At 40.0% G+C, this 16082-nt stretch overlaps 2 protein-coding genes across 2 annotated transcripts in view; one reads left to right on the top strand and one right to left on the bottom strand.

Moving 5' to 3' along the window:
* Window positions 1-829: 829 nt before the first annotated feature.
* On the top strand, window positions 830-2906 carry LOC129718272 (uncharacterized). Its single transcript, XM_055668888.1, has one exon. The coding sequence runs from the start codon at window positions 830-832 to the stop codon at window positions 2624-2626; it is 1797 nt and encodes a 598-aa protein (XP_055524863.1). The 3' UTR covers window positions 2627-2906.
* A 193-nt stretch (window positions 2907-3099) lies between these two features.
* Window positions 3100-16082, bottom strand: part of LOC129731539 (death-associated protein kinase related) — a 223573-nt gene continuing 210590 nt past the window's right edge. The window contains exons 2-5 of the mRNA XM_055691628.1: window positions 6099-6311; window positions 5866-6041; window positions 5494-5812; window positions 3100-5429 (exon numbers count right to left, since the gene is read on the bottom strand). Coding sequence (XP_055547603.1) covers window positions 4577-5429; window positions 5494-5812; window positions 5866-6041; window positions 6099-6311 — 1561 coding nt within the window. The 3' untranslated portion in view covers window positions 3100-4576. The remainder of the gene's footprint in view (window positions 5430-5493; window positions 5813-5865; window positions 6042-6098; window positions 6312-16082) is intronic.

Here is a 16082-nt window from a genome sequence, read left to right as displayed (position 1 = left end):
GTGGCAGTTTAAATTTTGTCAAAAAAAAAACAATAAATATGTTTGAGTTTTTAATGGAGTGGTTTCATTCATGCGAACAAAAAAACTTCAACGTTCAAGGTAAGTTAACACAAATTGAGTTTCTGAGGCAACTTCTGAGGCTTGGCAAACTGAATCCTGCCCACAACGCATATCACCTGACGAAGCCGTCAGTTACCCTATATATATTAAATACGGGTCAATTTTTTTGATATTCATATGTCAAATGAATTGAAAGTCTGAGAATAATAATAAAATCTAATAGATTCTAATATTATTTTGAGGCGGGGCTTACCGAATGGAAATTGACTCCGGAATGCGCTGCAAGTACTCAGTCATTCTGCAAAGGGTCTTTGGAAGGTCGGTAGAGCTAACACCTTCTAGGTTCCGAAAACAAGACAGACGCAGAAACAAGAATCAACAGCATTGTCTTTTTTTCACCCTATCACTGCCAGACAGTGGAATCTAGAAGGTCATACATACACATACATAATTCATATTATTCATATGAAAATTCAAATATTGACAACCGCATTCTCCTAAGAGCCCCAATATTAGCTCCTCTATTAATACGATTTAATTGATATCAGCTTAACAAAGCACGTGGGTCACGAAGATTTTCACGCCATCGCAAGTTAATCAATTAGCAACAACATTTGTCATTGTCACCACGCTTCACTTATCCCACCGTGCGTGTGACATTCGCATGAATAATAGAACACAACGGCCATCCGGTGCAGCGACACGCGGGGCCTAATTACTGATTCTCTAGAAACCGCGCGTTCAGTACCGAGTGCATTCCTAACAAACGATGAAGCTTTTTCGATTGTTGGTTATCACCTTGCAAATTTGCTTCGGGTATTCGCTTCAACCAATCACCACCGAACGCCCAACCGAACTGGCTCTCTGTTTGGCAACACTGATCAACAGTACGAGTGCCAACTTTCACCATCAGATTAATTTATTTGCAGACTCCAAAGATTTTCCGCCTTTGGCGGAATTGTTCGCAAACCAATCACAATCACTAAGGACCTGGAATCTCATTCACTACGGCCAGTCGAGGGATTTCAACCACCGCCAGCTGGTGGTTTGGTTCGTTGATCGTGAGGAAGAATTTCTGCTCGGTGCGGATGCTATCGAGCGGAAGAATATAGATTTTCGGGGTTATTTTGTGGTGGTTCTACAGCGAGGGAATTCGTTGGATGGAAGGATGATACTGGAGCGTTTTTGGGCCATGCGTGTGACCAGGGTGGTGTTGTTGAGTGAAGCTCAAGCGGATGTGGTGGTGATGGGATATCAACCATTTCGACCTGGGTGCTGTCAGTGTGTGGAGCCTGTGGTTGTGGATCGTTGTAGAGATGGGATTTATGAACTGGGGAAGTTTGATTATTTGTTTAACAATGAAGTGCGGAGTTGCTACGGCTGTTCGGTGAGGGTTGTGACCTTCACTAGGAAACCAATGATCATTGTTGAGAATGGTAGCGTTGGTGGGACGGAGGGGCAGCTGTTGCAGCTTGTAGCACATCGCATGGAGTTCGGAATCGAGGTTAGATCTCCCGTTGATGGTGTTGCTTGGGGTGTGATCAAACCGAATGGTTCCGCTGACGGTGCTATTAGGATGCTGCTCCAGGGAGCAGCGGAGCTGACGATCGGAGGATACGTTCCGTATCCGGAGCTGGGGAAATTTGCAAGCGCTTCGTCCCCCTACTGGCAGACGCAATTTGTGTTTGTTGTTCCGGAGGAACTGGCTGCGGTGTCCTCACTGGAGCAGTTGGTCAAGCCTTTTCAGTGGCTTGTTTGGATCCTGGTGGTGGTTAGTTTGGTGGTCGTTTATGGAGTGATTTTTGGTTTGAATCACTCTCCAGTTGGACGTTTCGATCGTTACCCTCTGCTGGCGTTATTCCGGGTGATCATAGGAGATTCTCTGCCGAGAATTCCCAGAGGGAATTTCTTTCGCTTCCTGTTGTTTCTTTGGCTGTACTACGGACTGATCATTCGAGAGAGTTACAAGTGTTTTATGATTGGTTATCTAACGGAGCGGGAACCTCTGACCGATATCAGTTCTTTGGAGGCCTTGGTACACGGCGGATACCAACTGGGAGTGACACAGAATCTGAAGAGGCTTCTTTTTGAAGGCTCTTTCCATTACCATGATAAACTACTGTTCTATAGCGACGATGAATACCGGGAAGGATTCGAGCGCGTGATCAAATCTCAGAAGCGGATTGCAATGATTACCCTACCGGAGGTAATCGTAGATTTTAATCGACAAAATCCATTTCGGTTGAATTTTCGGATTTGCGATGAGAATGTGTTAAGCTTCCACTACAGCGTTTACTTCCAGCGATCGTCACCGCTGGTGCCGAGGTTTAGCGTTTGGATTGGACGAATCGTCCAGGCGGGAATCACCGAAAAGTGGAGGAGAGAAAATCTCAACAAGCGCTACCTGACTACCAGCTTAAACGACCAGCGCATGACGGTACTGACCAACGGACATTTGTTTAGCGGGTACGTTTTCTACGCGATGGGACTACTGCTGGCCACGGTTGTGTTTGTGTTGGAAATCCTGACGAAGCGGAATCGACGGTTGGAAGCGTTCTTTCGATAGGTAAACAATCGGATTGTTTCCTTTAAAACAAGAAGAGTGCGACGAAAGCGGTTTTAGTTTGAGAGAAATCACCACAATGGAAACTATCGAACTGTTCAAAGCGATTGGAAAACGGGTGGCCAAACTACCGGCCGTACAGCAGGAGGAAATTATCGAAACAGTGCTGAACATGGTGGAAGGAACGGAACAGATGAACAGAAGTGCGGCCCTGTGCCATTCAGCCGGACATGGATTTAACGGTTACAGTATCAACCTGTCAAAAAGTGTATCCTGCTTGCCACTGACAACTCCCACGATCGAAGGTTACCACCCGGAGATGGCCGCTCCGCTGATTTCCTCACCTTCTGACTTGGTTTGATCGTGATTTTTCTTAAATATAAGTTAGATTTTAAAGTGCAATAAACCGTGTTTTTAGGTTAGTGTAAATCGGACCATTTCGGTTGCTCTAGTGGAACAGTGAAAGAAATCCGTGGTTTATTTCATAATGTACAATAATCTATTCATTCAAATCCACAAATTCGCATTTGTACTCACAGCTGGACAGCCAGCGATCCACACAGACTCCGGCGCGTTTTTTTCTTTTTCGTGTATTTCTCCCGCGTTTCAGAACAAAAAAGACACCGAAACCGGGTCTTCTGAGCTCCGCACACAATTTAAAAATTTAAAAAAAAACAGGGGCGTTTGGGTAAGAAAAAGCATTTGTAAAAAAACAAAAGTGGCGAATAAAACTAACGACTGGAACTTACTAGCAGCTAGAAAGAAGAACTCGCTTACAATTAGTTTCATATTTACACAGGCACAGGCGCTGGAGAAGTGCTGGGGGAAAGGAAATTTGACTATCTTAAGTAGTGCCTATACTCTCTTACGTTTACTCACAGTAAGAACTTCCTTCCGCGTTAGTACGAAATGTGTACCAGAGTTTTTAGGTTGGAAGTGGACAGCGGAAAAAACGGGGGTAGGTGGGTCTAGTTTCTATGCGCGCGTTTTTATCTTACCCAAGCAAGTGGGGATGCCGAAAAAAAAATAAGTTAAAAAGCGGTTTCCCACCTTCAGGTGGGAACGTTGCTAAAACTTAAACCTAGTCTAGTGTTAAATAAAATTTTTCGTATTAGGTATTCTGAAAGCTCGATCAGCTTCCTCTTGCACGCAGCACCCAGACAAACAAAATGTACAAACTCATGCTACTAACTTTTGCTTCCAGAAGCTTCGAACAATCGTTCAAACTCTCTGCAGACATACGCGCGGACCCAGAAAATGCATTCAACAAAACGAGATTTATTGACTACAGGATAATTCCAAGGCCACTAAAAACCAAACAAGAAATGCTTCCAATTCTCTCTAAATGACATCAACCAGCCGGCTGTTCAGCAGAACTTGGTTCCCTTCTACGATCGCGATTTGTTTGCTACTTTTTCTGGTTCTGGTTCTCAGAACAGAGATTTCCAGTTCACTCTCGCTCGTTGTATCAGTTTCTTCCTTTTTCTTTCAAATCGAATCGAGAACGAAGGCTCGACTCGAAAATATACTACCTCTTTTAGGAAATATCTAAAAACAAATACGATATTAATAATAGTAATGGGCTAGCTGTTTCTTACTATGCTTAAAATATATAAACAAAAGCTCACGAACGCTTTTTGTGATCCTACATATTTACAAAAATCGCATCGAACGACCATCGAAGCCTAACACTGTTCAGTAACTGTTGTAGGTATACTAATAATGTTGGTGTTTCTGTATGTGTGTATTGTGTTGTGTTGGACACTAATCGAACCTCTTCCCCTGCCTGATTGTGGATGTGTGTGTCGAGTTTGTGGCTTTCACTTCACTTTGACTTCCATTAAGTACGAGTTCTGCGCAGCAGAAGCGTCCGCGCGATCTCTCTCTACTGTGACTTTAATACTACTACTACTAGCTTTTGCCAGCGAGGGGCCTCCCGCCGGGAGCCGGTTCTCAGCAGATGATACCCTTGTCGCCGCACTGGAGCGTCTTCCGGGTGGCTACCGTGGCAACGGCTACGGCCAGCCCAGCGGCTGCCGCCCCGGTGCTCGTCTCCTCGCTGCACTTGAGACAGCACAGGGTGGCGGCCGCTGCGGCGCAGAAACCGTTCTCCATCGGTAGCATCACTGCCGTCGTCGATTCCTGCTGCTGTTGTTGCTGGAACTTTTGTACGTAGGCTTTGACTGAGGGAGAACTCGCCGTCGTCGTCGATGTCTGTGTGGTGTTCGGGGTCGTGTGACCGTTTGTGGTTTGTTTACCATTAACCACATTGTTGTTGTTGTTGTTATTGCTGTTGGCGTGATGATGGATGTTATGCTGCTGAAGATGATGATGATGGTGGTGGTGACCGTTGTGGTGAATTAGCTGACCGTTCTGCTGCTGCTCGGAAGGTGGCGCTTTTCTGCTGACTTTTGGAGTGGTTGGAGCGTCCGGAAATAAGGAAACACTGACGATCTCCACCACGGCAGTCTGCGACTGGACAGTGCTTTGCACTAGGACATTCTCCTTGTTGGTTTCGGCTTCATCGTCTTCCTCATCGGCGGATGGCTGCTGCTCCGGTTCTTCAGGAACATCCGAACCATTGCTGTGACTGTGGCCGTTGATAAACACCACCTCAACAAGCTGCTGCTCCTCCGGTAGAATTGCCTCCTCGACAATGGAGACAATCGAGGCGCAGGAGATCGATTCCGAAACGTCCGACTGCAGTTGCATGATAACCGATGTCGCCAGCTTTTCACTCGTCTCGCATATGCTGTCCTCTTTGAGCCACCGATGCTCGAGACATTCCTGTACGGAAGGGCGCTCCCTGCAACAAAAATCGTCACATTTAATCACTCATCCTAAAATGAACAAACAAAAATTCAACTCACTTCGGCTTAATTCGAAGCGCACACTTGATAAAATCGATCGCATCCTGGGACACCTCCTCGAACAGGTCCTCCGGGAAGGTGAGCAAACATTTGGTAATGTTGAGGAACGTTTCCTGCTTGTTGTCGCCGCCGAAGGGCGAGCAGCCGGTCAGCAGCACGTACGCCAGCACCCCGATCGACCAGATGTCGGTCCGCAGCGACAGGGGCTCGTAGTGCAGCACCTCGGGGGCCACGTAGTCCGGGGTGCCCAGAATCTCGTATATCTTGCCCGTATCCTCGACGATACGTGCGATACCGAAGTCGCATAGTTTGAGTCCAGCTGAAAAGAAACATGTTATGAATCAGAATAAAAATTTAAGAAAAATAACTAACCTTCAACATCCTCCCCGCTGAGCAGAATATTCTGTGGCTTGAGGTCGAGATGTGCGATGGACTGCTTGTGGAGATGGTTCAGGGCACGCAGGATCTCTCGCATACAGGTTCGTGTTTTCGCTTCCGAAAGCTGTCCTTTGCTGTCGATCAGAGTCTGCAGTTCACCTCCGGTGGCCCTATAAATACGAAAATTAGTCAAGCTAGAAGCAAAATTAGATCGGATCGTAACTTACAGTTCAAGAATCAGTGCCGTCTCCGAGCGGGTCTCGTGGACGGCGTGCAGCCGAACGATGTGTTGTGAGTTGGCGCACAGCATCAGCACCGCTATCTCGTGGTTGATTTCTTTGGCGCAGCACTGGCCCCGGCGTCGACGACGGAGGAACTTTGCTGCATAGTTGATGCCGGTCTTTTTGTCGACCGCCCGGCGGACGATGCCGTATTTTCCTCTGGAAAAGAAGAGAAGAGATGAACGTTAGAAATGATTAAATAATCTACTGTCAGTTGGAGATCAATAAAATTGAAATAGTTAATTTTTATGGTACTCTCAAGTTGAATAAATTCCTGAGAAACTTTCCTTCATATTTCGGTTTTTGCAACATTTGAAGCATATTATCATCGCTTCAAGCTATTTACAGTGGGAGCTTTTATGATATTTCTCGCTTTTTCTGAACATTTTAAATACGAAACAGTAGAACATAATCGAAAAATGGTCTGTAAGTATTGGAATAATTAGCCAAAAAAAACAACAAATTGTAAAAAAATATTGAACGAAAAAAGGAAAATAGCTAGAAATATCAAACGTTATAAAAAATTTACAAATAGTCACTAATAAATTTAAAAGATGATAACATTGCAAAGTCAAAAACGAGATTCATAAAATGATCAAAAAGTGTTTTTTTTTTTTATTCCCGCTTATTTTCCCTCGGTCTAGTTCCGCCACTGTTGTGGCCAATCACCGACGCCCAGGGAGGCGACTCCACACCCAGGACCCTAACTCACGACCCGTTTATTAACGGACCGGCGCCAACGGCTTTACTTCCTCATGCGATGGAAGGCGTGATCCCAGAGATTTTTCGCCTCAGGAAATCTCCCGGTGTCAGCTAGGATTGAATCTAGACCAGTTTAGTTGGTTGCCACACTTCAAAAAGTGGTTGACAATGATCAAAAAATTATCAACAATAAACCATGAATTGCTAAAAAATTGAAGAAAATGTAAAAAAAAAAACAACTGTAAAAAAACAGTAGCCAAAAAAAGACAAAACAACAGACATATGATGATTAAAAAATGTTCGGGAAAATAAATAACAATCATATGTTCATAACAACGATCAAAAGTGGATGTAAAAATAGCAAAAAGCGGTTACAAGAGAAAAAAAAACATTTAAAAAAAACTGATGATTGAATATTGATTGCAAAATGATCTAAAAATCGATAGAAAGATATCCTATCATGAAAAACAGAACTGGATAAAATTTTGTTTAAAAATGTAAAAACTTATCAAGTTACAAAATTAGTTTATTAAGATTTACGATGAAAAATGGTCACCAAACAACTCCAAAAAGATTAAAAAAATGACCAAGAAATGGAATGATCCAAAAACGTTTAATAGTAAAATGGCCGAAAATAATCTGGAAATGGCCAAAAACAATTCTAAAGACGTTGGCAAATAGGCGAAATAAACATTTAAAAACAACATAAATAAGGTCGTAATGTTGAAAAAAAAAATATGAGCATTTAAAAAAATTAAAAATGGCAAAAAAAGTGGTCACAAATGTGCCATAACAAAAAATACAAAATATATCAGAAATTACATTCATCAAACTCCTAATAAAATGTTGAAGAAATTAAGGATTATCACAGAATGCAAATTTAAGGTTTTCACTCATTTTAGTATGGGGGATGATGTAATGTTCCTTCACGCTACATTGCACAGTGTTTTATTTTGCTGATTTCGTGCGAAAAATTAATAGCGTCTTCCAATTTGATTTTAGTGATATACTTTATTCGGAAAAGTTTTTATGTTTTTTATTGTGCTTCTTTTGAAATGTACGATTTAGTGATTAATTCATCTAGAAGTGATATGGACAATTTATTTTTTCAGGACAGTGAGATAGACAGCTAGTGTCTTCAGAAAAATTGTGGCAAATGGTTTCACTAGCAACTTTGTTCAACGGTTTTTCAAGGGTTAGTTTAACTTCAAATTACTCAGCACACCCGAAAAATATTTATATTTTATATTTTTATATTTTTGCTGAATATTGTAAAACGCTATATTTAGAAATAAAAAAGTTATTTGATTAAGTCAGAATTTTCATGCAAAAGATTTTTTTCATTGAAACAATCGAAATGACTCTATTAGACGAATGATTTTATATTCTTTTGGAAGTAGAATAGACATGCTTTCAGAAAATCATAAAGTTATCTGCGTATTTTTGTGTACGGCTGAGTAATTTTAAGTTAAACTAACCCTTGAAAAACCGTTAAAGGTTGAGTAACTTTTTTATTTTGAACCATAGCTAGATCCAATGTTCAGCAAAAAGGTGTATTTCTGTTTGGTTCATAATTTTCCAGAAGGTATAAAATATGTAGAAAATCCAGGAAAAAAGTTATATTTAAAATTATGATTTGGGTGAACTTTGCATATCAAACTTTTTATATCTTTTTTAACATAAGAGATAGAAATCACTGTCCTGAAAAAATAAATTTTCCATATCACTTCTAGGTGAATTAATCACTAAATCGTACATTTTAAAAGAAGCACAATAGAAAACATAAAAACTTTTCCGAATAAAGTATATCACTAAAATCAAATTGGAAGACGCTATTAATTTTTCGCACGAAATCAGCAAAATAAAACACTGTGCATTGTAGCGGTTTCCAGGCACCCGTGGATAAGCAACTAAATGACTACACCGCTGCTCGTCAGCCTAGGTGCAGTGATGCCACATATACAGATTTATCTGCATTTATACAGATTTTTTGCGTATTTTTTATACAGATATCTGCATATACAGAATACAGATTTCCTGGAAATAATACAGATTTATACGGATTTTTTTTGTTTTCCATGGGGTCGTAAATTTAACTTCTTTATATAGTTGAAAAACATAAATTAGCTCAAATGCAGTTGAGCGTGTCGGAGGTTTTATTATATTAACATGCTACGCATAAACGTGTGCATGAATAAGTCACAAGAAAAATGTTAAACAAGCTATATTGAATTTTTTTTCGAGAAGGATATGTCCAGTACATATGCAGATTTTTATACAGATTTTTTGGAATTTTACCAAGGTGACACGATATTTTGAGCTCCAAAATACAGATGAAAATATGGCATCACTGTCTAGGTGGCAGCCCCACCACGAGATGTAGGTATCCACCCTGATGAGGCAGTATACCGAATCCTGTAACACCACAAATACAGGAAGGATCAATGGTCAAAGACCACAGCAACGAACACAACGAGAACGATAAACAATTGGAAACTATCATGGGCTGCTCTGCTTACTCGAGAACTAACGCGGCTGGAAGTGGAGATCGTCCAACAATTCAGGAGTTTCGGAGGCCAAATTCCAAGGAAAGGAAACTTCGCGCGGTAGACCTTATCACCATCTATTTGTGGATTATGAAGCGGTGTACGGCTCAGTCAAGCGAAAAGCTAGAACACATTTTTCGACAAAACTGATTAAGCTGATTCGAATAGCCCTCTGGAGGGTTCAACCTTACGTGCTTTAAAATCTTCTATTCAACATTGCCGTGGAAAGAAACGGCACCATCATCACAAAATCTCACATGCTTTTTGGCTTTGATAGAGACTTAGATATAATAGGGATAAACCGTAACGTTGTGGAAGAGTCTTCAGGCCTTTTAGGAAGGAAGTGGCGAGAGGGGGCTAAGAATATACTGATCCAGTTGAAATGATAACGCGGCGGGTTACAGTGGGCTGAACATGTAGCCAGAATGCCTGACGTAGGAGCCGCCAAAACTTTTTTTTTATCAGAGAACTAGAATAAGGCCGTAGTTGTGTGCTGCCGCCTCCGGGATAGACGCAGGAGCTGCTTTTTTTTTCACGGAGACTAGAGAATTGCTGCGCAAAACCGACAAACCTGGGCATCTACAATTGATTCGAAACTGGCCCAGAAGAACTGTTGTCATAAAAGTAAAGTAAGTGGACAAATTATTATTCTTTTAAAACAATGTTGTTATTTTTTAAATTTTTTTTTGCAGTTTCACATTTTCATTGATTATTTTGTAACATTTTCCTAAAGCTGTTTTTTGCACTGCCGTTCTTATAAATGATCCGATGTTTTTATTATATTCCCAACATCTCTTAAGAAGAAACGGGATTGTGGTCTTTTCCTATACAATTTTGAGGTTAGAGTTCTTTTTACTTTTGTAGTTTGAGCGTAAAAAATTCGGCTTCCACTAAATAAACAGCACTCAAATTGCTACTTCAGGCATGCAACAGTTGTGAAAACAATTGATCAAAGTTTCTTGTACGTAGTCTTCATAAATCAAGAATAAATTAGATTGCAAAATTCGAGTTGATCGCGACCACGTCCCGATTCACCTTAAACCTTTCGTTCTGTTTTTGCAATCACAGTTTATTTTAAATTTTTGCCATTTTCAGCCCAATGATGCTTTTCTGTCAGTTTTTCAAAATATTGCATAATATTTTGTGATTTTTTTCTACCTATATTTGGATTTGAAAGTTTTTTTTTTCATAATATTGTCATATTTTACCGTTTTATTGCACTGTAAGTGTTTCCGCAAGCTTCATTTTTTATTCAACCAATGTTTTGCTGGTTTTGACACTTGCTGGAGTTCTCTGATGTTCTTTTAACATGTTTTAGATGGTATTTTTTCTAAATCTATTGAAAATTATTTATCGTTTTTCATCAATTTGATTGATTTGTTACATCTTTTGTTATATTTTGGTTCTGCAAATGTTATTGGTTAGTTTTAATATTTTGACATTTTTGACATTATTGCTGCATGCTGTAAATGTTTTCAAAAAAATTTTAAAACTTTTTTATCATTTTCTAAAAAAAATTGCAACACCGAGTTTGATAAAAAAAGAGTTGTAATTTTCAGCAAAGTTGTTCAGGAAGACTTTTAAAGGTGCACAAAAATTGCCGATTTTCCATGCGTTTTCCTTTACACGCACTGACGAAACTACTCATGGAGCATTAATCATAGTAACCCATGAGTTGGCAGAAAAAATTTGACAGCTATATTCAGAAGTGTGCGCGTTCAAAGAACGATGCCCCACCGCGTCGAAAACGGACATCGTGCGGCAATTCCTGGATGCCGGATCATCTTGGCCCTATTGGACAACAATCAGAGCATCGAAAGAAAGCCCGGTTCCGGAAGGCCGACGACCCTCAGCGATAGGAAGCTTCAAAGGATGCTGAAAAAAAAGACCGTGGGAAAAGTGGCTACATCGCTGCGTGCGCTTGGATGGGAGATCGGTGCAGACGGCCAAAAAGTGAAAAAGTACCTGGCGAACATACATTTCAGGAAGCGGCAGCCCCGTCCACTGATCTCGGAGCTGCAGGCAATGACGCAACGGCAACGGCTGAAGATGGTGTAGTCGATTTTTCTGGCGAACCGCAACATGGCGGTGGTGATGGACGACGAGACCTGTCTCACCCTGGATGGCAACGACTGGCAGGGCACTTCATATTTTACTTCCCCCACGAAGGAAGTGAACTCTGAGCTAAAGTTCATTTCCCACACCAAGTTCCCCAGAAAGGTGCTGCTGTGGCTGACAATCAGAGAGAAAGACATTTCAAAGCCGCTCTCCTTTCGCTCCGGAGTTGTCGTGAACGGGGAAAATTATAATACGAAGTGGCTGCCGGTAGTTGCGTCGTTCATAAAAAAATACGGGCGTAGACGTTGGTAAACCCGACCCCCAGCTGCGTCCCATCGAGAACTTCTGGGCAAACCTAAAGCATAAGATCTACTCCAACAATTTTGTCGCGTGATTGAGGAGGAATTGATAAAAAAAATGAGGAACTCAAAAACATGTCTACAAGCATAAGGGTGGCGAAAAAGTTTTCAAAATCAAATTCCCTGATTTTCCCTGAAATATAACACTAGTTTTTCTGATATTTTCCATCATTCAGCACAAAAAAAAGCAACGTAGGTTAACGCAACTCTGAAATCTCAGTGAAAAAAGTATTCAATCGAATATTAAACCTAACCTAGCCTTTCATCACTTTCATGTTTAAAAAACCTAAATTAATCCACCTAGCGGTCAGCCTCAGCCTTTCTCAAACTTATTATTTGTAAAAATAGATTCACATGAATGCTTAAATCCATGAAATATATATATGAAATTTGACGTAATGTTAGTGCTTCAGAAATAGCGAAATATAAGAAATGACTCTTAATTTTAAACAATTTAATCACGAGCGATATCGGGAACGTTCAAATAGTACGATACCACATTTAAATCATGTTGAGGCCATATATATTGATCAAAGCAGCTATAGTGTTGAATAGGCTTTGAATTTCTTTTCTTTACAAAACTTTTGAACAGTATATCAAATTTTTATGAAGTTTGTTATTTGTAAGTTTGAGAGATGATTCAGTTGTATGACACTAGTTATGTTCAAATAAGTCGTGTAATATTTGGTATAATAGACTTTCGTTGTTTTAAAAATTTAATACATAGCGGTTGCTTAAGTTTGATAACAATCAAATGAAAAGGGAACGTATAGGGCAGCCAAACTTTGAAACCACGTGTTCAATCATTATTCATCAATTAACCCTTAACTAGCCCGTTCATCTAATATCAATATTGTTCAAACCGGTTGTGTAGTTTCTAAGATAATGAAGTTTCGTGATTATCACATTTCGATACATTACAGGCGAGGTTACAGTCCGATTACAGTAAAATTCAATAGGGTGTTATGAGGCAGCCAGACCTTTCATTTGACACTAATTTTGTAGAAATCGGTTCAACCATCTCTGAGAAAAGTGAGTGAGTTTATGTAGTCTTCGGAATATGTTCCATTTCATAGCTGGATTTCACATTTTTAAACATAACAGGAAAAGTAATAATCCGTTCGCAAAAAAAAATCATTAGGGTCTTATGGGGCAACAAGACTTTCCATATGACACTGATGAGATTAAACAGTCTCCAGAACAAGTTTCTTTCCATAACTTCTGAACCATATGTTCAATCTTCATAAAATTCAAAAGTTGAGGGTTTTTAGGTAGCCCGTTCATTTGAAACCAATTTTGTTCAAATTGGTTGTGTAGTTTCTGAGATATTGATGTTTCGTGATTTTTACATTTTAATACATAACCTCTAAACTAGAAATCAGATTACAATAAAATTCAATAGCGTCTTAAAGGGCAACTAGACCTTTCATTTGCAATTGATTTCATTGAAATCGATTCAGCCATCTCTGAGAAAAACGAGTGAGATTGGGAGAGCGTTACACACACATGCAGAAAATGCTCAGCTCGTCGAACTGAGTCGAGTGGTATACCGTGCTGGATCGAAACCCGTACACCTTGATGTTTTTCTTCAGTTTCAAGCATTATAAAAGTTAAAATTCATATGATAGTTACATGTACATTTCCGTTGAGTTGTTGGCCTTCTGTTAATTTAAACTATGCGCCAGTAGGCCATGAAATAAAAATATTAAAAATGAAAAATCAATCGTGTATCGGTTTCAGTTGTCATTTCGTTGTATCGTTAGAGAATTTACTAAGGAAACGTTCTTCAGATAAAAACAATTTTCAAGTGGGATATAAGTGTTTTACTCTGTGAATCTTTTTAAAATTTATGGAAAAGGTAAGTCTTTGTCATTTTCGAGCTGTATATTGTCTAATACAGCGGTTTTCAACCGGTGGGGAATTCCCCCCTAGGGGGGAATTCGACCGTTGCAGGGGGGGAATTGCGAGTGGAAAAGTTTCACATGTAATGCGCTTTTGTGATTGCCGGTGGTGCGACATTTTTTTCAGTGTCCAATGAATTAGCTCGCAAAAAACCCATGCAGCAGTTTTATGCGCATTATTTGGCTCTATAGGTATTCATACGTCAAATGTGCTTGTTGACGATAAATCGTCACACACACATTCACAAGAGATGCTGAATTATATGCCAGTGTATTGGTGTTCGCCTGCTCCTGCTTGAAACCTGTTAAAAATTAAAGTTTAAAAAGCCTTATATTTTTTAATTACTACAGCTTTTTTTCATGGTTCCGATAGGGGGGAAAAGCTTGTGTAAATTATCAAAAGGGGGTGCATGAAATGAAAAAGGTTGAAAACCACTGGTCTAATAAATAGTGTAAGTTGTATTTATTCAACAAAAACTGTGCCGTGCGGATTTTGATTCTTGTTATTTGCTTGAATCGAAATCCGTGCAGCGTGTGTATCATGCATATATTGTTGAACTTTCTTCTTGTTTTCAGCATATAATGGAAAAAAACAAGTAGAAATATACGGCAAACAATTTTAAACGAGCTGTGCCTGAGGTGCGCAAGGGAAAGTCGTACAGGGAAGCTTCGAGAGGTTCCGGCGTTCCGGTTACTACGAAACGCTACGAAAATTGCACTATTTCAGCTGATATCAAAAATTAGAAAACCGTGTGAAACTTTAGGAGCCAGTTGATCCTCAAAATATACTTATTCGGTAATTTAAAGATAGATTATAAATAAATGATGTTCATTTTTGTACTTCTTCATCTATATGGAGTATGATTTATTATTGTATGGACTTTGATCCAGTCTATATCGCGTGTGTGCGGATTTCGATTCAAAAGTGTACGGGTTTTGATTCAGACAAAAAACTGTGTACGGATTTCGATTCAAAACATGTTCTATTTAAACATGATTTTTTCGAGTTTCAGAGTGATTTTAATCATTTTTCTGGAAAATAGTGATTAAATATAAGTAGACCTATAACTAAACATGTCAGTTTAAAGCAATATGTGATTTCTTGATTTTATATTGACCGTCGAAGATTATCATGTGCTTAGGTGTACGGATTTCGATCCAGCACGGTACGCAAGCTTAGGAGAATGACTGGAGAGCAACTGACGACTTTTCCCTCTCTTCACTCTAACAGCCTCATGCATGCGCTATTCATGAGAGCTCACATACAGCTACAGCTTAAACAAGGCAAAGAAACGGTGTTGTGTTGCGTACGACAGCTCATTCTTGCGCATGTATTTTGTTCGTTCGGACATGAGTTTGCTCATTTAGTTTGCTCATTTTGAGGATGTCCTGTTCCTGTTGACAGCCAGCTGATCGGCTGCGGCTGTCGTCGACTTGCATTTTTTCGTTTCTCCTTTTTTACAGGCCGGTGGCATATTGAATACAAAGCAAACCGTTTCCATTGTTGATATTATTCCCCACGTAAAAAAAAACTTGCTTCGCACCATCTCTCTTTCATTCTTCCATCGGCCTTACTGTCGTGATCATAATCACCTGACATCCCGCTCGGATTCGTGTTGAAGGATGTCGGAAGATTATAGGCTGTCATTTACGACAGCTTGGAAATACCAACACACATATGAAGATGAAAAATAACAGTCCGTATGGAGTTGCATGTGTACTGTCGTCAGTTGCTGTCGAACTGTTCACCGAACGTGTGGGGAGCAGTGAGAGCTGTGCAATACAATGAGAGCCGGATCAGTTGAAAATTTGCTGTCATTGTCTTGCAGTCATTTTCATAACACTGGGTATACGACATTCGGCCCTTTTGAGCACTTTTATACCTTTAGATTTTGCAGTGATTGCCATACCTTTCTAGGAGAAAGGCAAAAAGTGAAATGATAGAAATGACTTTTGATTTCAACTTCAATCCCGAGCAAGGCCGCAAACATTGAAATAGTAAAATATTAAATTCAAATGATGTTGAGGCCACATATTTTGATCGTAGCTATAGTTTTAAACAGTCTGCGGGTTTCGTTTCTTTCTATAACTTTCAAACCACATGTTTAAACATTATGAAATTCATTGTTTAAGGGTTTGAAAGCCCATTTATTTGAATTCAACTATGTTCATAGCTTCTGAGATATAAGAGCGTTTTTCACATTCTGACGCAGCGCCAAAACTAAAAGTTTGATTACAATGAAATTTAATAGCAACCTAAGCGGCAAACAGACCCTTAATTTGACACCAAGATAGGAAGAATCGGTCAGACCATCTCCGAGAAAAGTGAATGCGAAAGAAAGGTGCACATACGCACGTACACAC

Source organism: Wyeomyia smithii, chromosome 1 (genome assembly GCF_029784165.1).
Source record: "Wyeomyia smithii strain HCP4-BCI-WySm-NY-G18 chromosome 1, ASM2978416v1, whole genome shotgun sequence".
Lineage (NCBI taxonomy): Eukaryota > Metazoa > Arthropoda > Insecta > Diptera > Culicidae > Wyeomyia > Wyeomyia smithii.
Note: the sequence above shows the minus strand (reverse complement) of the source record. Positions and strands in the feature narration are given on the sequence as shown.